Source organism: Leucopleurus acutus, assembly GCF_964270905.1.
Source record: "Leucopleurus acutus genome assembly, chromosome: 5".
In the NCBI taxonomy this organism is placed as follows: domain Eukaryota; kingdom Metazoa; phylum Chordata; class Mammalia; order Artiodactyla; family Delphinidae; genus Leucopleurus; species Leucopleurus acutus.
In genome coordinates this window covers 12,358,409-12,382,490 of record NC_139147.1, presented here as the reverse complement: position 1 = coordinate 12,382,490, position 24,082 = coordinate 12,358,409, and the positions used below count along the sequence as shown (strand labels likewise).

General features: G+C 39.8%; 1 protein-coding gene across 1 annotated transcript in view; it reads right to left on the bottom strand.

The window, feature by feature from the left end:
- Positions 1-447: 447 nt before the first annotated feature.
- The window catches only part of SYNJ1 (synaptojanin 1), a 96,951-nt gene continuing 73,316 nt past the window's right edge, over positions 448-24,082 (bottom strand). The window contains exons 24-27 of the mRNA XM_082840511.1: positions 9,716-9,786; positions 7,950-8,058; positions 7,497-7,690; positions 448-1,647 (exon numbers count right to left, since the gene is read on the bottom strand). Of these exons, the coding sequence (XP_082696637.1) occupies positions 850-1,647; positions 7,497-7,690; positions 7,950-8,058; positions 9,716-9,786 (1,172 nt within the window). The 3' untranslated portion in view covers positions 448-849. The remainder of the gene's footprint in view (positions 1,648-7,496; positions 7,691-7,949; positions 8,059-9,715; positions 9,787-24,082) is intronic.

Genomic DNA, 24,082 nt, shown 5'->3' with positions numbered 1-24,082 from the left:
AGCGTGCTTTTTTGAAAGGGCCGGGCTGTCGGTCCACGTGACCGACTGTAACCACACACTACGCCGCTTCCGGCTGCAAGAAGCTCCTCCCCCGGAAAAGCCGGCGCACGTGCTGCAGTGGCAGGTAACAAGGGTGTGTGCGGTGTGCGTGTCAGACGGGGGTGGGTGTGGAACGGTGGTCGATTCTGGTTCCCTAGTGAGATCATTCTAGTTTTAGAAAGAAAAGGAATGAAATATCCAAATTTCATTTTCAGCCATCCTTTAGATAATGAAATATTGAAAGAAGAACTATGTTCGAATTTTTAGGTAAAAATTTGGTGATTTAGAATTTAAATTATGTGTTTTACAAATATATAAGTGTGTGTGTGTGTATATATATATATATATATATATATATATATATATATCCTTTTAAATTCAGTTTCAGTATAAGTTTGACAGCTCTTTGGTAAATACTTATAAATACCAATTTGTAACAAGTAAGAAAGGGGCTGGCAGTAATGTCAGCTAGAAGTTGTTTGGGCTTTTTGAGATTCTGTAAAGGAGACTGACAAAGAATTTCTGAATAAGGACTATTTTCTAAAGTAGTTTCGAGCACTTTTTATGGCTTCTACTCTCTCGTATTTATCCAAACAGAAACACACCAAAATTCCAGTTAATAATGAGAAAGATTTTTCCTTATTTCCAATATACACATATTCCAACTTTGTACACATTAAATAGTGGTATTTCATGACAACATCAGTGCACTTAACAATTACTTATTGCACATAATGAATAACGAATGCCCAATTCTTTTGGCTCTACCCTGCCAAAACTATAAAAACAACTGCTTTCTACTGTATAACATTATCTTTCTGTAAAGTCTAGCGTGGGTGATGCCTTAGAGGCCAAGGCTGTGAAAGGGTCTGCTGGAGGGGTGGTGCCAGGTGGGAGCAGAGGGACAGGAGGCGGAGGTGGTCTTCTTGCTGGCAACACACAGAAAGAGACACTGGTACCTTTATTCCAGTCATCACTAAAGGTCACCTTGGAGCCAGAAGACGAACTCGGCTGATGACCCAGTAGGTCTGGACAAGCGGGCCTTGACTTTCCTGTCACACCGAAGTCCTCTTCTTCCTCGAAGGTTACCCATCCTTTTGGGTTGCTGCTTTTTAGTGTGGGTGGGCCCTGCGGACCAAAACTGTCCTCAAAGCCATCCAGTGAAGATGAAGGCTTGCTACTGTTCTGTCTGAGAGGCTGCAGAGAAGGGAAAGGACTCTGAGCAAGGGGCTCTTCTCTGGAGAACCACGAAGTGGCCTCTGATTCTTGAGATTCAGCTCTAAAGGGGTTTCTGGGAGCGGCAGTCCTGTCGGTGAAAGGATTTGTGCCGCTCGAGCTCTCAGTGAATGGGTTTGGAGAACATCGCGTGTTTTCCTGGGATTTACTCCGGGCTGGAATTGGAGGTATTGTCGGCATGCAGCTTACAGAACTCAAAGTATTCATGTTACTTGGGGTTGCAGAAGGCAATGGAATCAACCCCTTTGGGTTTGGGGTTTGAAGAGATGGCTGAGCCTTTGATACAGCAAGCAGGTTCAATGACAGGTCTTCAAATGGGTCGGTCTTTAATGGCAAGTCCAGTCTGATGGCGGAGACCCCGTTTGTTTTTACCTGGAGAAGAGAGCGAGCACTGAATAATCAACCAAAAAGCAATATACTTACTTTGAATACCCCCTACTCTTCCTGTCTCAGTTATTCCTCATTTTCGGGGGTGGGGAAGTACGCGAATTTAGAAAATAAAAAGCAGCTTTGCGTGGCTTGTTACTCTGGTGGTTTAAGTAAGGTAACAGCTGAAGTATTATTTTGTAAAAACTCCCTACTGAATAAATAAGTCCTTTTATTAAACAGAGCTTATTTTATCCATGCAAGTATTGAGACGGTAAAATGGGGAACTGTACAGAATTAGCAGATGAGTTTTGCTCATGCCCAGTACTATCAGATGTTCACACAAACTGAAGAAATCCATCTTTAGAACTTATGCGAAATCTCTATAAATAAACTTCCAGCACCCATCTATGATGATGATGTGGTTTCACTGTTCTTTTAAATATATTTTCATTGAGATTTAAATATGGAAATTCAACTTTATGGATGAAAATTAATTTTATTAGTATATTTGTATTCACCAGCTGAAAACAATACATCTTTTCCTTTTCTACTTGGATAAATAAATTTCCAAAGCATTCTTTGCTTTCTAATGTAAGTTCTCCTTTGCAGGATAAACGCTGTGAGTAACGTAATGGTATTCCTTAATTGACCTTCCTTCATCTTGTAAAAATGTTCCAAAACGGATACGTTTGTTAACAATCAAATGCAATGATTGTTTAAAACGGGGTGGTGGGGGAAGTCCCATTTTCTATTTGGTATATTAATTCTTAAACCAAAATGAAGCTGTGCCCAGAGGGTGCACAGTCCTCTCTACGTGACAGAGTTGGCTGTGAACTGTTAGTGGCAGGAGGAGGGGTCGGAATTATTTCACAGTCATGAAAAATCTGCCCTGTGTGCCTACTTCACAAAGAAGCTGGCTGGAGTGGAGCATGGCTGTGGGACTGAGCACGGCCAACTTTCCCTACGGGTAACAGAACTGGGGACCTGGCCTTATAAGAAAACTGGCTCATCAGGAACTTCATTTTAATAATTTTCAAAACCCTACATAATTATTAAAACTAGGTAGATGACTTGGATATTTATGCCAAATTAAAGGTAAGGAAACAAACCTTTGGGTTGAAAAGGACAGGGGAGGGAGAATTTTAGCTCAAGACTTGCAACGTAACAAAACAGAGCATGACCCCAAATGAATTTAGATCGTTGTTAAACAAATAACTAAACATTCATGAAATATGTTGAAAAAAAGAGCAGCAGTCCCTATAAAATGTAACTGCATCTTATGAAACAGTAACTTGGTGCTTACGAATAGGGAAGGCTGTTCATTTGCAAAAGGAAACAGTGTGGATAACTTCGTAAGTGAATCACTCTCTGTATCTGTTTTATTCAACTGATCTAGAACATACTTTATAATTGAGTAAACAAATATGTTTTTCTTTAAACTTAATGTGGCAATAAATTTGTACAAAATTGAAGAGTAAATATGTCACAGATTCTAAACTGTATTCTAAGTGTATTAAAGTACTTGAGAGACAAATTTATTACAGACGTCATAAAATTACAATTAGCTCTACATTACCAATAATGTCTGGATTATTTATGGTTCATATAACAAAAGAGAAGTACTTGATTGGGCCTGGGCCCCAATTCTCCCATGGCAGATACAAGAGTCCACGACACAGACATTACAGGTAAGACGTTTATGCTTGCACAGCTTAGAATAGTAGGCCCTTGCCAAATAAATGCTACACATGTAAATATCTTTATTTTCATATATTAAAATATTTTCTTTCAAAATAATTTAAAGGGTAATTTGATAGGAACAGGATCATTTTGCCCAATCAGACTTGAAATTATAATGAGAGCCACACCATCATTCATTACATTAGAATTAATTTATATATATCTAAGCAGGATTTGTGATGACTTGACATTAATGACGATGGTATTTTTACAGAGGAGGGTGTTGGAAAGGCCCTTAAACAATCCTGCTACGTTAACTTTCATCTTTGTAAATCATCAATTCTTCCTTACGAAAAAGAATTGTGCTACTAAAATTATTTTTTTTAATTTCCCAAAAGAAATCTAAGAAAAAAACCTGAATTTTGTATTTATGTCATTATGCCACTGTTAAAACCAAGAACCTTTTTGGTTTTGCCAAATACACGTCTATATACCTAAAGCTTACCTTCTTGAAGTTAAACTTCTTAGTCTTGTTAATTTTTGTAAAAAACAAAGCAAAAAAAAATGGGAAAGCATTAGCAAGAACTAAAATGGTTCCTAAAAATTCAAAATACTAAGAAAAAAAGGTTTTATGATATGATAATAGAATTTATTAATGTGGACAGGTGGTTTTTAAAATGAGTGAAAATTTAGATGTATGAAGCGAAAGACTCATACATCTAATGTGCTAAGACAGATGAAAAGCACATATAAGATTGAGAAATAATCCAATACCTGTTACCCTGATGGTTGCTCCTGCTTTGAGAAAAGGAACACAGACATCAAAGGAAAGAGTTAGGAGGACAATCGGAGACCAACCAACAACCCTAACAATTCAGCCTTCAAAATACTTTTATTTCTATATTATATACAAAATCCAAGAGCAGTGATATTTGCAGGTCATAGCATAAGACCAAGAGACAATTCCAATTTCTTCTGTCATTTTGAATGAAAAATGTATTGTTGACTTAGTGTTCAAACTTTAATTTTGTCTGAGGTTGATTACTAGCTAGTTCAAAGTGATTATTCCAAAAAGAATATTCCGAATAGGGTTTGGAAGCTCTAAAATATTTGAAGCAGCCTGTTATGGATGAAATGTTTGTGTCTCCCCCCACCCCAAATTCAAATGTTGAAAGCCCTAACCCGCAAAGTGATGGTCTTTGGAGATGGGGCCTTTGGGAGGTAACTGGGGTTAGATGAGGTCATGGGAGTGGGGCCCTCACGATGGAATTAGCACCCTTAGGCAGAGACACACCAGAGGGCTTGCTCTTTTTCTCCTCGTGCAAGCACCGAGGAAAAGCCATGTGAGCACACAGCAAGAAGGCAGCTGTCTGCAAGCCAGGAAAACAGCCCAGAACCCAACCACGGTGGCATCTTGATCTCAGACTTCCAGCCTCCAGAACTGTGAGAAAACAAATTTCTACTGTTTGAGCCACCCAGTTTATGGTATTTTGTTATGGCAGCCCAAGAAGAGTAGGACACAGCCTTAAGATAGTCTGTGGGTTTATCACCATTAGAGAAAATGTACAAAATGGCATCACTTTGCAAAAAAGTGAAAAATGGTATTTAACAAATGGTCAGGATCCAGGCTTATTCTATATTACTCAGGTTTTCTGAAGGGTGATACTATCATTAATTCACTTCATAATTTATGAGCTGGAAGGTACAACAAGGTAAGAAACTGGATCCTCTTTTTGTTGTTTAAAAATGAAATCATAACCTTTTCATAATATAGCAGTACTTTTAAAACTTACAGTATTCTCAAGGAACAGTTTGAGCAAATCTTCCCCAATATTTAAAGCGCACCTTATTTTAAAATACCAAAACTCACTCTGACAATTTAGAGAGACACCACTCTAAAATATATTAAGTATTACTAGAGTTTCCTGCCTACGAAACATGAGACTCCTGAATTTAAGCTTTCCTGATGGTCCTGATGTATCAGCTTTGGCACAGGACAGGACACAGGAATGGGTCTATACTAAGATACACAGGGATGGAATTCAGTTGATCCGGAATGCTGAGGTGTTCCACTTGCCCTCTTCCCTCACTGGCAGCAATCACGCTGACAGTATAGCCACGATGCTAATATTTTACTTCTCATTGGATTCCTGACTTCTGCTTTTTAGCTGATAATCAGATGACTAAGATGTTGGAAGTCAGATAGGTGAGGCATTTTCACATTTTGTAAAGGATATATAACATGTGGTATCATCATATGAATTAGAAGAATCTTTTCTATATAGAATTATCGAATCAAAGGACACTTAAATAGTTATAAAAAGTAAAGCTGGGTCATGTGTGTTTTTATGTTTTAAATACCTTGTAGATTTTTGGCAGAATTGATAAAGACTTGTAAAAATTACTAAGTGTTCAATTCTAAGACTATTTCATATTATTACCAAAATAACAAATGTCATATTTTACTATCCCATCCTTTTCAACTTACAGCCACTACAGAAGATTTAAAAAATTTTAAATGTCTATTATTTTTTGAATAGGTATTATTCTTATGGTTCAAAGTTCAAAAGGCACAAAAGGTAAAATACTTCCCTTTCCTTCCGGCCCCTCAGCGTTGTAAGCTCCAAGGAGGAAACTAACCACTTTGTGATCCTTCACAAAGACAGTCACAAAGACATGAACAAGATCCCACTCCCCCAAAAGAAAAGTCTGTGTATATAATGTGCAGAGGAATTTGGTATCGGTGACTGAGGCAAAAAGAAGGTTTAAAACAAACATCTTTCATAGTTTTGATGAACAGAATACAAGAGTCAAGAACACAATCTACTGAGCCACACACAAAGCATGGGCTTGCTGCCTGTCACCAGATTACCGCACCCACTCCAATGAAAATCAGAAAGCAAAACAAGCTGAAAAATGACCTAAGAAAATGACACATGGCAGTCATTGGAATACTCATCCTGTAGTACTTCTGTGTCATAGATGACTTTCTACTGAGAACTGCAACCTTACTTGAAGTGTGTCCTTTCTGAAGTTGTTCAGAGTACCATACCTACTTTCAACACTGAAAACATTTACAGGGTTTTAGGAATCAGGGTTCACTTTTACTATGAAACTCATGATCACTTTCTGTCCTAAAACAGCAATACAAAGCTCTAAGATACGGCTACTTTGAAAGTTTCTTGTCCTCCAATTACATTAAAAAAAAAATACAACAGTACACCTCACAAGAAAATGAGAAGAAAAATTCATGATACACTAAAAGCCGATTGGCAGAGAGAAAATAATAGATATTTATTGTTGGAAGGATTTCTACAATTATTATACATCTTCAGCATCCTCAACAGTGCAATGGCACTGTTTTCTGTGTGACACTCATGAGATAACATTATTTTGATGGTCTTCACTTTGGTGAATAAGCCTGCTGCTGCACGCCCCAAACTTCTAAACTGACCCAATAGTGTCTGAAACTGCTAGAGATCCCTGAGGAAGCCCAGTGCTGGCTCCACCACGGAAAAGAGCTAGCTGTGTGGCATCAGGAGGAATAAGAGCGTTACTGGAAATTAACTTGACTGCCAGCGGTCAGGAGTGATCTGACTGCCTCTCTCTCCAGGATGTAAAAGCCAAAACTTATTAACTGTGAGCAATAAGAAAATAAATTATTATTGTCCATCCTAATTCATTAACTATCCAAAGTAAATTATGCATAAAAAACCCAGAAAGTCACCAACACTTTAAACATTAACAAGATAAAACAGCCTGGGAGCTGCCTGGAATTCCTTAAAGATCCCTAATCTAGGGTCACTCTCTGAGAACCTTGATCCAGGCCACAGGTTAGACAGACAGACAGAAACCCCAAACCTCAAACAGCCAAACCATGCATCTGTTGTGTGACTGGTTTGAGATGTCCAATGACGTTCGCCTGTTGAAGTCATATCTGAACATGCGATTAAATGTTTGTCTACCAAAAGACAAACATTGGTTAAAAGTGAATCTCATATTTGTTTATTTCTTAAGCTAATAATTAAAATAAGTATGTTCAAAGACTATACCAAAGGCATCAAATATACCTCAGTAAAAAAAGAAAAACAGAAAAACAAAACAAAACAAAAAATAAGCCAAAACCCTCACAGAAGCGTCCAGATGATCTTCTGCCGGCTGGCAGGACTTACCTGCGGCTGCACTGAAGGCTCAGAAGGCAAGCTGTGGGACGACCTGCTCCGAGGGGGCGGCTGCGGGGCAGACTGAGGCATAGGTGTGGCCACCGGGACAAGAGGCTCCCGCATCTGCTGAACCGGCGGGGCCAGAGAAGGCTGCACAGGAGGGGCGGCCTGAGGCTTCAGTGGTTCAGGAAGAAGAGCCGGCCCTAAAAAATGTCATTTCCAGATGTTAGGTGTTCTTTAGAAAACCACTTTTTATCCTTCCTTTAGTGAAATGTAAGGGATTCTAGTCCCTGTCCCGCCCACCCCTGGCCCCAAGCAGCCTCATTTCTTGTGGCATAAAGAAAGACACAAGGCTATCCCAATTCGAGTAAGTTGTAAAAAGCGAGAGACTGCAGAAAGGAAAAGAAAAAGAAAAAGGGAAAGAATACAGAACGGCACTGCTGTTTCTAATACAGGGCCTACCTTTCAGTACTTCTGATGGTTTGCTTTGGCTTTCAGGAGTCAGTCTTCCAGCAGACACCCGAGCATGGCTCTGGGGGGCGCTGATCACCCCGGCACGGGGTGGAATAATCTAAAAATGGAAAACGTAACCGTTGAGATATTTACTTATTTTCAACAGATAAGATTTGGTGAAAATATTTGCTTTTGCATCTCAGCCTCTTGTCATTTCCTCAGCCTCTTGTCATTTTAATGGCTCTCTATTTATAGCCACATCATCATAAGTTTTAAAAATCTTCCTTTTTATTTTCCACCGTTTACTATGTGCCAGGCGCTGTGTTAATTAAGCACTGTGGAGGCATTTCCATTTCATTGTCCAAATGGCCCTCAGAGGTAGGTATTCTTTTATCATCTCTATTATAAATGAAGATGAAGAAATGTATACAACTTTCCCAAAGCCACAGAGCTAGAAAGTAGAGCCAGGAGCCAGACTCAGGTCTGACCCGCTGCAGGGCCGTGCTCTTCATCCTGTGCGATGCTGCCTTAATGGGCGACGGGGATGGTATTACAGGTCACGAGGACGTGGAGAGGGACATACACTGTGTAACTAAGTGGCTTATGAAAAACCATGCCGAGGTCTTTTTTTTTAAACACAGATGTAAAACCTCTTGAGTGCCTTACTCGATATGCTAAAATAAATACACTGGAAGACACACTGGGGAAAAACGTCTTTTCTATTTTCACACATTTGCTGAAGACTTTAAGCTCCCAATACTCCTTATTTTAAGCAAAAGTTATGAATGTTATCTCACAAAATTCTGACTTTCCTTCCCTATTCTTACAGTATTAAATAAAGAAAGTACTTTGTGGGAAGTGGTAGAATCGATGGATAGCAATTTCCCCTTCTTTGGAAAAAAGGAGAGTGGGTAACGGCTATCTTTAGGTATACTCCACAGACATTTTACTTTGGAGTGTGATGTTATATATAGAAAAAGGCCTTTAGGTTGGATGTTAAATAGAAAGCTACAAGAGAAAGAACGAAGTATTTCTATCTTATAAATCTTATGAGGATTCCTTAGAAATTAGAAGTAGTTTCATTAGCAGAAGTTTCTTAATTTCCAGTTACAGTCACAGTTCCCACTTCTTACTCTTCAGCTGGAGGCCTCCCAGCAGTCCCAGGACCCACTAGACTGATCCTGGTTTCTGTTTTCTTTCTTTCTTTTTTTCCCCTTAAGTTACTTGTTCTATCCCAGAGAAAATTTTCACTTGGGTGAATAAGAGGATAATTCTGTGTGTAAGAGAACACTGATAAACACGCAGAAAACCACAGATTCACAACACAGGGAAAGGCACTGCAATGCCACCTGCTCTCCTGCTTTTAATACCTTTAGAACCAGCTTTAGTTGACCGACTATCATAAATGGGTTTTCTGAAATCTAGTTTTAAAATCCTTCTGATTGAAGAATTACTCAGATAATATAAAAAGTTGCCCCAAAACATCACTTCCTCATATAGAGAGTCTAAGATATTTATGTAGCGACTGCAACTACTTAATTGTATCACTTTTATTCAAATAAGGAAGTATGTTTAGTTACTTTTGAAGAGGATGTTAAAATACTCTTAGTGTTGAAAGGTACCTTGGAGAGCGTCAAGTGCAATTCCCCATTTTAGAGTTGAGGAAACTGGGGCCTTAATGGGCCCCATGATTTCTTCAAGATAACACATTTCATTAGCAGCAAATTGGGACCTAGAACCTAGACCTCCTGGCTCCCAGGCGAGATGCTGCCTACCGGTCTGGCTGTACTGTATCCAGCAGGTCCTGGGCCTGTGAGTCCTGTTTGAGGTGAAGGCTGATTGCGTCCTGGAACAAAGACATCGCACAGTGTATTTCATTTTTTTTAAAAAAGAAAGAAACAAGAAACCATTACTTATATCCCAAGTGTCTATTTACGGTCCAGTTTTAAGGTTAAGCTGAATTCAAGTGTTTTTACCTATATTATCTTTCCGTGTCGTTCCAGGGCTTTTGGGTGCTTTGAAGCAGGAAGGAAAAAAAAATTAGTCATAAGTAAACCATCAAGCCATACTGCATAACACTGGCTGCTGTTGTTTCATTACCAGCAGAAACTGGGGGCGTGAGATGGAAACAAAAGTACTTTGCTTTAGATAATGATGAAGGAAGCGTATTACCAGCTCTGAAGGAAATATCCCCAAAAAGAGAAAAATTAGGATACTGAGAGTGACATTCATGGGAGCCAGCTTAGCACTTGGTCTGATACCTCATTCAGAAGGTCACTTTTAAGGTGACTTTCCCAACAGAGCTCTCTCCTGTGAACCTTGAAAACACATGGTCAGCTTAGGGGGATGGTCACAAGATGCAGCCCCGCTGTTTCCCAGAGCTTGGTGGACAAACAGCTCCGGAGCAAACAGACAGCACTACATTTTCCGAGTCACACAAGAGGCACCTAATGGCACTGTTTCAGGGCTTCACGCTGTAGATGTCATCATGGATAAAGGAATCTCACGATGAGATCTTTGGGATTTCTATAGCAAAATCCTATGATGAAGGTAGAAGACAGGCACATCTTATTACCAAATATCTGCCTTATGCAAGACAATGTTAAACTACGGTTCAAACTCATTAGAAAGGTAGTAAAAGGATGAAATGAAATAAACTACTTTTGGGGCCAAAAGGAGTTAGGGGACACTATTGAGGCCTGCATCTCATATTTATTCTTTTTGAAAGGAAATTCAAGTGTGATTGTTGTATGAAATCCATCAGCTTTTTAAGAACTATAATCTTAATGAATGGCTTCTAGTTTTTATAGCCTTTTAAGCAAATTTAGTTCAGCGTCATTAAAATATTTCTGTTATCTGAAATCATCCGAAAAACACTATACTCTTGGACCTGAATTAATAAGGTTTAATTACAATTAAATTAATAAGGTTTAATTACAATTATTAATTTTTAAAACTCCAGAGTTAGTATAGTACATTTCTAAACATTTGACTTATTCTGAAAAGAATTTTGAAGGCATTCTTCTTAAAATAACATTGTACAATAATTTCACATCCAAAGGATATATGAAATATATACAACACAGAGTGCAAAACAACATGAGAACTGTGCGGAAATTAAATGGACATCCATTAGAAACTATATACAACACAGAATGGAAAGAGAAAAAAAATACCAAGTTACAAGGTATACATAAGGATGGGAGGGGGAGTTTACAGTTGGACCAAGAAAAGATTTGGTATGCCTTTAAACACTGGAGGGGCTGACATTTAGAAATAAAACGAGAGATCCATTTCTATGATGCAAAAGTCTTGTTACCTTCTATCTCTCGCCTAGCTACCCCAGGACTGGGAGGGGCTCCAATACCTTTTTAGAGAAAGAACAGAAGCTGTATATTGTTCAGGGCCCGTAGCACACAGAATGAAAGGCAGGCACACAAAACAATTTCTGAGTTAAGCTTACTTTTGCAAAAAAGTTCTTTCACTGGTTTAAATTTCTTCAAAGATATCAGTACAAACCAAAGCGACTTTAGGTGCCTGGCCCAAACCTGAGTCTGGCCCTTTCCACAGTTAGAATGCAAGAGAAGGACAGTTTGCTTTTTATATCTGACATTACTAGCAGTAAGGAATTGAAAAATATGTGTAATGAAAGCCTTTGCTTTATGATCATCTCATTCTTTATATTCAGAGTTAAATCACTAATAAAAGCTCCAATATTTGCCAGTCAAAAAGGAACAAAAATCTTAAAGTTCCAATTTCATATGAAATCTCTGAGACTATATTAGTCTCTTACAAGTTAGTTTTCGATACATAATTTAAAAAAAAAAAACCTAAAAGTACTGTAATTACTTTCTCTCAGCTTATTGCCTTCAAGCAGTTATTGGTTTATAGGGTTAAAAAAATACACTGCGAACATTGCCTACAAAAGAATTGTGAAGAGAAGCGATTTTTAAAATTAAATCAGATTTCTAAGTAAGCCACTGAATTGCTAACATGTATAACTTTTCACAAATTTATTTAGCAACTTATTTCTATAGATTGTTTTCCTAATTAAAGGAGAAAATAAATAAAAGTCTATTATAACTATAAATAAAAGCACAAGTTTGAAACGGGAAAAATTAATGTTTTCTGTAAGTCAATGGAAAAGTTATACTCCAGCAGTATCTTGCAGAGGCCACAGTGCTGAAATAACTTTGCTACCCTTATTATACAAAGTCATTAAAATCTACACACAGCAAAGTCAATCTGTAACAACACACGAGCCGGTCCGCAATGTCCTTAGGCAGCTAGAGTAGAAAGACCAACTGCATGTGTATAGTGAGCCTTAATGACATTAAAACTGGATTTGTAAAAGCTCTTCTGAAATATCTTGCCTCAGCCTTTCCTGAGAATTAGATTAAATAAGCTTGTCAAATGTATACCTCCAACTACGCTCTGTGAAAGTTTTCATGTAAACCAAGTAAACTACACTTTTAACAAAAAGTGACCCATGTGCTAGTAAGAGTTTCCTTATTGAAATACATAAAAGAAAATTGTTCTTACATTTTAAAAATGAGGCATGAATGCTCTGACAAGTTATGATAGAGCCATGCAAAATGAAAGCTATATTTCAGATAATTATTTTAAATTGCATTTCTAGGACACTTTGCTAATCCACAGGCTACTGGCAAGGGAATGTACTAGAGCTCTAATACAATCTAATATAATCAAATACTTGGGAAACATTCTATACTCATTGTGCCTGAATCACTTTTGAAAGTAGTATGATTTGAGGGAATTAAATCTTTGTAACCAAATTGACTGTATTTGTTAAGAAAAAGTCTATCAGGCCTTGATGAGTAATTCACCTCTATCTGGGAAATGGAAGCTCTTGTTAATTCTATTCACTAATAAAACCAAGCTCTAATCTTTTACTTAACAGGAATATAATGGAAGTTTGGAGCTATTTTTAACTTGGCATATAAATGTCATTCATTTTGACTTTTATCAAACAAACCTAAAATGTCTTTCAGTTATAGGAATCAAACTCCAAAAAAATTACTGAACCAAGATCCATACATTACAACAAATATCAATGGTTACCTCCAAATTCTTTTCTAGCAGGTGCAGGACTCCTAGCCCCTTATGGTTCATAAGAGAACGTGCAGCAGAAAGGAAACGACATTAAATAAAGAACTGAAATGTCAAAGATTTACTATAGTATTCATGATGTCAAATATCATGTAGAAACCACATATTCATGTCTTGGTGCTATAAAAAAGCTATTATGTAATGCAAATGCTTCTAAATAGAAACATTATACTTATTTTAAAAGAACATTTAAACAAATATATAAACTTTATAGTAAATAAGTATATGTATGTTCTTCAGTTCTAATCATGCATTTTATAGAAATCAGTACAACCCCATTAGCAAAAACAAAACAAACACTTCTTTCACACTTGTAAAAGGTCAGCTCTGAAAACATGTTACAGGAATCTAGTTGAGAAACACTATTTTTCCCTGTTCTGTCACACCCACCACGTTTTTTAGAGAAAAACTGAGGAAGTAGCACCAGTGATAGAAAAATAGTAAAATCTAGAAGCTAGAAGTTCGAAACATGCAGAACATTTTTAAACAGAGTGGAGGGAGATTTTAAATCGAGCAAAAGTGGAAATGAAATGGTTTGTTACCTGCAGGCGGAGGCGGTCTTTGTGGGGGGGCTGGACGCGCAGGAGGAGCAGCCGGGCGGGGAGGGGGGGGCCGCTTGGGCTCCAGGGGTTGAGTGTCAACAGGAGAACCTACCGAAAAAGTACCTGAGGTAAGAGGATCACGTTCCAAGTGGATGTGAGCACAAACGTACTTTCTATACGCGTATGATAAATTATTTTGCTAATTTTCTAAATTTGTACTACAGTGTAATGTCACACATTTCTGATATCAATAACATAAGCAGTTCTGCTACTACATTACCCTTTGGTACCATGAGAGCAATCAGGCTAGCTCTCTGTGGACTTCTTACCCAGGCCCCAGGTGCTGAAGGGGATTTATCGAGCGGCCCTATTAAGACAGCACAAAGGGGGCTTCCCTGGTGGTGCAGTGGTTAAGAATATGCATGCCAATGCAGCGGACACGGGTTCGGGCCCTGGTCTAGGAAGATCCCATGTGCCGCGGAGCAACTAAGCCCGTGCACCACAACTACTAAGCCTGCGCTCCAGAGCCCACGAGCCGCAACTACCGAGCCTGCATGCCACAACTACTGAAGCCCGCATGTCTAGAGCTTGTGCTCCAAAACAAAAGAAGCCACCGCAATGAGAAGCCCGCGCACCACAAAGAAGAATAGCCCCTGCTCGCTGCAACTAGAGAAAGCCCATGCACAACAACGAAGATCCAACGCACCCGGAAAAAAAAAAAAAAGAGACAGTGGTTATATTATTTTAAAAAAAAAAGATGGCATGAAGTACTGTGTGAGTTAAGTCACTTGCAGTGTACTGGCCAATAGAGAGAAGAAAAAGAAAAGGGTGTCTCTTCTCTCTATACCCTGGCTTATCTTGAATTTATTGAATGAAGCCAGTCCTCTAAGAGTAGCATGGGTGAGCTAGAGAAGTTTATGAAATGGAAGGTATTTTCTGAAGACATTGGTTAGCATGGAACAGTGACTAAACCATGTAGCGTAACAACCTCCAGAGATAAATCCTCCAACTTTGGAGAAGTCATGACTATCAAGTTGAATTCAAAAAATATATCTTGTCTCTTTCTGCTTCATATTATAATTTAGGTAATGTACAGATAGACAGTTAAGCCCGAATAGTTATGGGTCCTGACTATAACGATAGAAAATCATCAATGATAAGACATGGACAAGCCTGGCCACATAGAAAAAGAACTAAGAAAAATTCTCATCTAGTGGCAGTGATGAGTATCCTTTCCATTTAGGGCTTACCATCTGCGAAGTTTCCTCTTTCGTATACACAGAAAACATGCTACACTTCAGCCTATGGATATGAAAGTTAAAACAAAAATGGGTCTCCAAAGGAGAGGCAAAGGCATCAGAGGTTTAACCGTCTAAAATCAAATGCATTAGTCAGGGAAAGTCATACAAAACTTTAAGTAAAATACACACTTTGTGAAGCTGGGTGCCCGGGTGTTCTTGATGGAGCTCGACTTGGTCTCATGGGAAGGGAAGGCACAGGCCCCTCTGATATGGTAGGTGACTGGCAGGGACTGGTCCGGGGTGAAGAACTTGGGGAAGTGCCAAGGCCAGAACTGGAAGATGGCTGGAGATGCTGAGGAAGGATTTCCTCTACCTCAGCACTGTAGTCATCAACATCACCTGAGAAAGTGCAAGGTCAGCCAAGGTCAGCCAAGTTACCACCATGTTAACTTTCTCAGAGATTTTTTTCACCAATCTAGGCTTTAAGGGGTTATATACATAAAATAAACACATTTAACATTATGACACTGCAAACATATATAGGTTAAGCATGTGGGCATATATAAAAATTTTATACATATAGAAGTAGAATTAGTGCAAACGCTCTTATAGGAAATGTAATTGAAGATAGTCTGTTTCAGAGCAACAGGAGGCCGGTGGTGACTAACAGCTGGAGCTGGGCTGGCTCCAGAGCCTTCAATATTCCACTGAGCAGCTGTCTCAGTGCTGGCTGACTTGGAAGCTTAATGCTCTCCCTCCAAACCTTCCTTCTCGCCCATGGAACTGACCGCTCCCCAGTGCCCTCAACTCAGGTCCTGCCCTCGCAGTAGACAGGCTCTCACGCGGTCACACACCTTCCCCAGAAGTCTCCTCGCTACTCTGTCCCCTGGACTCCCCCAACCTGACATATACACAACAGGGGGGAGTTGGTTCTCCCCTGAGATCTCCTCACCTCCTCTTTCCTTAGGGTTGGAAAGTGGGGTCAGGGTGCCCCTTGCAACTCAATTCCAATTGCAGAACTCAATCTTCCAAGCCTGAACAAAAAGGCCTATTTCTTTGAGGCTGCGCCATCACGAATTTATGTAGCACCCTCAACCCCCGCTTGCCGCCATAATCTCCAACCTCCAGCCTTCTGGTCTCTTGAACCCATTCACTGAGGACTAAGGGGAAAGCAAGCTGGCAAGCTGGGCCCTGCCATCTTCCTGGGCGACATCGAAGTCCATGTGGTCAGCCCATCAACAACCCGATGCCTTTTCCCTGCTGATGCTCTCCTCCGCTCCTGGCACATATGCCCCTGGAACTGCAGTGCCTCTGAAACAGTGAACTCAGAACACTGCCCTCTGACCACCACTTCCCAGACTTCCACTCTCGCCCTCAGTTACTCTTCCCTCTTTTGACTTCACCAGGATCCAGGCCTTTGATTTTGCGTCTCTGCATCTGTCTTCACGTCCTCTGGTTCCTCACCTCGGCCGTTCCCCTCCTGCACTATTCTTCCACCGCGCCTGCATCAACTCCACTGTCTAACCTCTCCATAACTGCGCACCTGGGCTGCTGGGTGCTGCGGCCAGAGACAACCACGTGGCCCCGATGACTGAAGCCATGTTGACTCTGTGGTTTTCAGGCTCATCTGGGCTCCCAGGGCTGCCTGGTAATTCCACAATTTCCTGGCTGGCTCTCCCTCTGACCCCTTCTCAGGAGCTTTATCTTGAACCGTCTCAATTCTCCTGAAACCATGAGTTGCCCCACTCCTTAAACTTCACAGAGAAAAGGGTAGTCTTGAGATGGGACCCCCTCTCTTCAACAACCTGGCCCCAACTGGAGCCTAACCACGCGGTTGGCACTCAGGTATTTGTGGATGGAAACAGTGGGGTTCTGCCCACCCCCGTCTTCCCAGGGACCGTGTTCTGCCACTCATTCTGCCCTGCCCCTCCCCAATGGCGTCAGCCCTTTCCATCAGCACTAAGCGTTCTCAAGCATCCCCATTTCAAAATAACACTCCCTGGAGCAGCTGCCTTCCTCTCCCTTTCCCCCGCCTTAGCCAAACTTCTGTGAAGAGTTGCCTGCAGACACTCTCTGCACATCTTCGCCTTGCATCCACACCCCGATTTACCACCATCTGCCTTCTTCACTCCACTGAAATCACTCTCCTGAATGTCACCAACAGCCTCCTCCCCGGGACTAAACCCAAAGGGCAGGCTGCGGTGCTCACTTCTCCTTCTTGCCACAGACCACTCTCCCTTGTTATCTTTTCTTTCCTTGATTTTTAAGCTGCTATATTCTCCTGGCTCTTTGACATTTCTGGTTCTTTCTTCTCATTTTCCTTTTATGGGCAGCCTTCTTCTGCCTGTCCTTGAAGTCTGCATTTCTGTTTGATCCCAGGACCAGTCCTCTCCCATCTCTATCTCATCCTCCTGGCCAAGCTAATAAAAACGCATGGCCTTAAACTGTCATCAGAGCTGCCTGGTGGGCCCAGAGCTCTCTGCTGAGTGCCAGGCCCACACCCCACAGCCTACATCTGGGCCTGATGGACCCTACAGACACCTCAGACTCAACATATTCAAAACCAAATCCACCTCCCATCCACACTCACTCCTCCTGCACAAGCATACTTGCATCGTCTACTTAGATCCTTTTTGTCCCCTGAGGTCTCTGCACATTCCTTCTTCCTGGTTCATGCCTTTCTATCCTCTTTAATCTAATTCTCACTCAGTCTTCAGACTCTCAATTTCAGTTTCTCTGGTAGAACTCTCCCGACTTCCCAACTCTAGGTCAGGCAGCTGCCCCATGAACTACTGCAGCATCATTCACCAGTGCATTGATGTCACATGATTACAATTGCCTGCTTACTTGTTTGTAACACCAACTGAGCTGTGAGCTTGGGGAGAGCAAGGATGACATCTGTTGAATTTACAACACCTAGCATGGACCTGGCATGTGAAAGGTACTACATAAATGTGTGGACCAAGTAAACAAATGAACAGTGAAATGTGAAAGTGAGATGATCTTCTGAGGTGTTCAACTCTTAAGTGCATTATCTAGACATACAGGGTATCACAATATGATGCATTGTCATTTTATAAACTAAGGTATGCATCTTAATGGAAAATATGCTAAAATAATATAGCGCATATATAGCATTAAAAAGCAAATGCATTTCTTAATCACATTTAAGGAAATTACTATATCGAGATAATCTGTCCCGAACTCCAAACTTGAAATGATTACATTTATATGGCTGGGTTCAGTTTCAAATGCATGTGTTCCTAGCCACTTTGAGAATCTTTTAAAATTACTTTGAAATATATCCTCTTTTGAACAGACTTGTGGTTGCCAAGGGGGAGGGGGGTGGGGGAGGGATGGACTGGGAATTTGGGACTAGCAGATGCAAACTATTATATGTAGAATGGATAAACAACAAGGTCCTACTGTAAAGCACAGGGAACTATATTCAATATCGTGATAAACCATAATGGAAAAGAATATGAAAAAGAATGCATGTATGTATATGTGTGTGTGTGTGTGTGTGTGTGTGTGTGTGTGTGTGTGTGTGTGTATAACTGAATCACTGCTGTACAGCAGAAATTAATACAACACTGTAAAGTCAACTATACTTCAATAAATTTTTTAAAAAAGAAAGCAATATATCTTCTTTTGTAGTAATTATTCTTTTGTAGTAATTATTTTGAACCCATTTCGGCACATTGAGCTTCTACTTTTCTACCTTAACTACAATTAAGGGGACAAAACCACACACCAAAAATACCACTTTGTGCTCTTACGACACAAGGACATAAACTAACATTTGGATTGCATGGCAGAACGGCAAATACATCTAAGTCTGGGTACAAGCAAAAGACACACAATACGATGCAAAACAAAATCTCGTTAATATTGCTCTCAGTGTTACAAGAAGGAAGAGAAGGATAAACTTGGAGACTGAGACGTTACTGATGGGAAGGAAACATCTTGAAGGACAGCAGTAAATGTGTTCAACAAGCAGACCTTCCATATCGAAGTCGGCCGCAACCTCCGCGTCTTCACCCAGCAGGGTGGAGCTTGTTGAGGACGGCAAGGGGACGCTGATTTTCTCTAAACTCATTTCTTCTTCCAAAGTTTTGATCCAGTCTGGACTCTTTAAAGTAATAGTTATAGTCCGACCCAATAACTAGTTGAGTAAAAGAGATATAAAATAAAAATTCATTGCATGAAAATTCACTATCTTGGAATAAAGTGCCTGCCTCAGTCTTACTACGACAACAGTATAGGCTTCATTCAGCTAGACTCAATTCAACATAACCATTTCACATATACTGTATTTTTAACTAATTTTTTGTTTTGTTTTGGTTGGGTTTTGGTTTTGGGGTTTTTGGGTTTTTTTTGGCCGCTCCACGCGGCTGGCAGAATCTTAGTTCCCCGACCAGGGATCGAACCTGGACCCCCCCCTGCAGTGGAAGCGCGTAGTCCTAACCTGGGAATTCCCTTAACTAGTTTCAAATGTCCCCAATCCTCCCTTTAAAAGCCTGTGTTGCTAAGTCTCAGGTCTTCTTTCTTAGGATGCACACAGATTTAAGTTTCCTTTGCTGCAGTAAGTATCTTTCCCTGGCCAGATATAAATTCACTGACAACTCTACTACATAATTTTATACTTCCTATGATTTTGATTCACAGATTAAATAATTGTTCCTACATGAGACAACTAAAGGAAGGACAGTAGAAAATCCTTAAAATAATTTCCCTGTTCATTTGGGCCTTCCTAACTTGGTGTAATGGTCTTGAAAGGTGCTATAGTGTCAAAGTAGTTTCAGCATTTCAAACGTCAGAAGAATACTGAGAGAATTTAAGACCATTTTAAATCTTCAACAAAAGTTAATCATTCTGAAAACAGAAAGACTGGCATCTGTGAAACTGGCACCCTGCCTTTCCTATAAATGTGAGAAGCTTTTAGACAAAAGTATAATCTAAAACAACCAACATATTATAATCAAGTTACACTGTCCTGTGGATGTATTAAAAAAAATACTTTCCTTACGTGCTATTGACATTAGAATTCTTTGAAGGCATAGGCTGGAGAGGTTGAAAGCTGCTGGCCTGAACAGCACAGCCGTGTTTAATAGGAATTTAGTGTCCATCCTGAGCTTTGAAGTCAGAGTCCTAAGAACTAATAATTCTTTACTCACTTATTAGACCAAATCAATTAAATTTCAGAACTTGGCAACAGGCTTCATATGCCATTTGTTACTTTTTAAAGTCAACAGCATTCTTTATATATTCACCAAAGAATACTAACAAGTATTCTTAAGCCTCAGTCACTAATAACGGGCTGACTAATAATAACTAAAATAATGGCCATTTAAGAGGCACTTCATCAAGAATATCCACTTGGCAGAGATCAGAGCCAAATGAAAAGAAAGAAATTTAGACGACAGAAAAGAAAATGCTCAAGAAGGGCATCCTTCAGGTTTGTCCTGCTTACGCTATACACTTTTTCCAGACTCTCCCCTGGATTGGAAGTGTTCCTATTAGTCTTGCGTCTAGAAGATTTCGGGCTGAAACAGTGGTACTAACAAAGCTAGACTAGAGGTTTGGAAATGTCTAACTTTCAAAAGGATAAATCAAACATTATTATGCACTTTCCCAAAACATTATTTTTTCAGAATTTTGAAAATCTTTTAAGGGAGCTAAGGGTGGGTCCTTTCTAAGAGCATAACATACATGACTAGACTTAAGGGTGAGGAACAGAGCTGAAAAGAAGGGAGGAAAAAACCAAACAAGGAAAATTATCAGGGGAAAGACAAAAGAAATATTCAGAAAAGGAATAAGAGCTGACAGAGAATGCCAAACTGAGAGCCGCTCTTAAATATTTACAGCACCATGGGGGAAGGAAGGGCTTTTTAAGATATCAAAGTTAGAACTAAATTTAAAGATCAGTTATTTCCATATGGTGAAGACACAACAAAGTCATAAGGCAAACTGGGAGGAATATCTGCAGCATGTTATGAAAAGGGATTAACATCAAGGGAGCTTCAAAAGATGAATAATACCCCAGGGGAAAAATGAGCTAAGGTCACAAACAGCTCGTCAGAGAAGTACAAAATGACCAATGAATTAAAAGAGCTAGCAATCAAAATCTTAACACAGAAGTGACATACTACTTCTAGTTTTTCAGACGGTCAAAGTTAAAAAACATCCAGTACTGATTAGAATGTTGGATGTTAGGTAATCCGAGGCATAATACAACTAGATACATTCCTCCTGAAGAGCAGTTAGCCAACAAGTATCAACATTTAATATGTTAATATCTTTGTCGTAGCAAATTTACATTTAAGAATTTATCTTAAGGAATAATAGTTAAGCATGCAAAGTTAGAGCGTACACAGGGGTTCCCTGGAATGCTGGTTTTAGTAATTAAAAGTTGGAAACAGCCTCTTGCCTTCCAAGATGGCCCACACTCTGTCTGTGGAGCGTGTATCTCCCTGAATAAACCTTCTTTCACTTTACTATGTCTTGCTCTTGAAATCTTGCCTGCACAAAGCCAAGAACCCACACTGGGCGGCCATCCCAGGGACTCAGACATGACTTGGGATGTGACCATCCTCTCGCACCCTACTCTCTTTCCTGCAACATCTTTCCTGGCACCCAGTGCGGGGCCTCCAAGGCCATAATCTCGATCCGCCTACTGGGCTACGGCTCCCCTCTGAAGGGTGGCTGGGACTTACCCTGAGCCATGTAGATTCAAGTAGCCCGTTAAGGGGCAGCTGACGTCGCCTGCAGGATCTGGCAGAGACCAGTTCTCTGGCCGCGAAGAAGCGCACTGAGGCCAAGGCTTTTCCCCCTCAGTCTTTCTCATTTTCCTATTGCTCTATCTCTCTGGACTTGAAAAGATCCACCCAGACGACCACCAAACATCCAAATTAAGACTGCGCGGCAAGTAATTGACAACTTGGTTGGGTCTAAAGATCTCCTGCCAGGGGGCTTCTCTGGTGGTGCAGTGGTTGAGAATCTGCCTGCCAATGCAGGGGACATGGGTTCGAGCCCTGGTCTGGGAGGATCCCACATGCCGCGGAGCAACTAGGCCCGTGAGCCACAACTACTGGGCCTGCGCGTCTGGAGCCTGTGCTCCGCAACAGGAGAGGCCGCGATAGTGAGAGGCCCTCGCACCGCGATGAAGAGTGGGCCCCGCTCGCCGCAACTAGAGAAAGCCCTCGCAGAGAAACAAAGACCTGACACAGCCAAAAATTAAAAAATAAAATAAATTAAAAAAAAAAAGTTGGAAACAACCTAGATGTCTATTAATGAATTTGGTTAAATAAATTTATATATTTATCCACATAATAAAATTAATTTTTAATTAATTTTTAATTAAAATGCAGTCATTAAAAATGACATATTTGTTCATATAGAAAGATGTCCATGATATGTATATCTCATTTTTGTTAATATATATGTACATATATATGTAATCCCATTTGTTTTAATATATATATATGCCTATATGAAGGTTTAGAAAAATTATTTTATAATGGTAGGACCACAAGTGGTCTTTATTATTTCTTCATACTTTTCTGTGTTTCTTAATTTACTTTTGCATGAGCGTACTACTAATGCATTTGGGAAAAACAAGCAAAACCCTACAAAATCTATTTCAAAAGCAATATACACATGGAAATCTTTTTCTCCAAGGAAGTGGAAGTTATGTAACAGAAGAGGAAGCTCAGGTAAATCTTTACCGAGTTGCCTGCTGTTGGAGAAATTAGGCCTGGATTTTAGTCCATCCTATCTAGTGCCCATATACTTAGATATGTAGGATTTGTCTAAAAGCATTCAGAAAAAACTAATAGACATAGCACTTTACAGGAGTACAACTATTCCAGGACATTGATGTAAGTTTCGCACAATCAATGCCATTTCAAATCGTAGGTTAGGAATATCTCCACTAATTACAACTTTCTAAAATGCCTCAATGGGATGGATTTGTTATCTACGGGAATTAGTTTACCTACGCTTGAAAAAGGGACCTGGGTACCACAATCTAAGCCAATAAAACAAGTTCCTTGGAATAATGAGCACATTCCTCCTTTGTTTTCTTGTAAGTGAAGCATTTTCTTCCATTTGCTAGAAATCTTTTCTACCATATAGATGAGCCAGAATATCTATTCCAATTAAACATTTTAAAGTTTTATATAAGAAAATATAATAAAATAAAATTTGGTAGTAAACATGTTTTCTTCTTAGTCTATATCAATGATTAACATCTCTAGGGCAGGACCAAAATAATCCTAAATTAGTCTGAAATCTAGTCTAAATAATAAATATTAAAGTGCAACACTAGGTCTTTTATCCTCCTGAACTGGAAATACATTTAGATAATTTGCTGCATGTCTCTAAAAATACAATCTTCAGACACTTAATTACAGAATGGTTTAGACTCAACAAATGTTACCTTACCTCTTTACCATTCAGGCTCAGAACACTCAAGGCAGAGCTTCCCTCCAAAAATGTAACCCACATTTTATCTTCTACAAATCTTTAAGGAAGGGAAAAAGAAACATAAAAAAACCCATAATTAATACCTAAGGTATAACTAGCCCAATGACTAGTCCAATGATTATCGATTAACAAGGGCTTATAGAGGCCAGAAAGTAAGAGCGAGAGCAACAGGGCCAGCGGTGACCTGGAGAGGGCACTCTTTCCCTAAAAGCATTCAAATTCAAATTTCTTTCAAATACTTTGTTAATAAAACAGCCTGCCAGAAGAAATGGACCGGTGGACCTCCAATTGTGATCCCTGCTAATCCAATCCTTCATTTCATGGACAAGGAGAAAATGGGCCAGAGGTGAAGTGGCTTGTTCAAAGTGACCCTATGAGAATAAAATACAGGGCTAGGACCCAATTCTCCTGACCCTGTAGTCCAGTATTATGTATTTTCACTGTCTCAGTGATTTTCCTGAAGCAAATTTCCTTTGACCAAGAAAGAAGACAGGGAGTTGTCACAAAAAAAAAAAAAAAAAACAACAATTGATATCAATCAGTCAATCAGACTGGCCCCAAGGAGCCTTAGATTATGGTCTTTGTTTTTATTCAATGACAGGCATTTAAATGACTTCAAAGGCCTGTGCTATCATTCTAAGTTTATAGTTTTGAAATAAGAAATCCCCAAAAGGAAAAATAAAAAGGACACTGGAACAAGCTCTGAAGGAGATGGTCACTGATACATAATAATGTTATCATG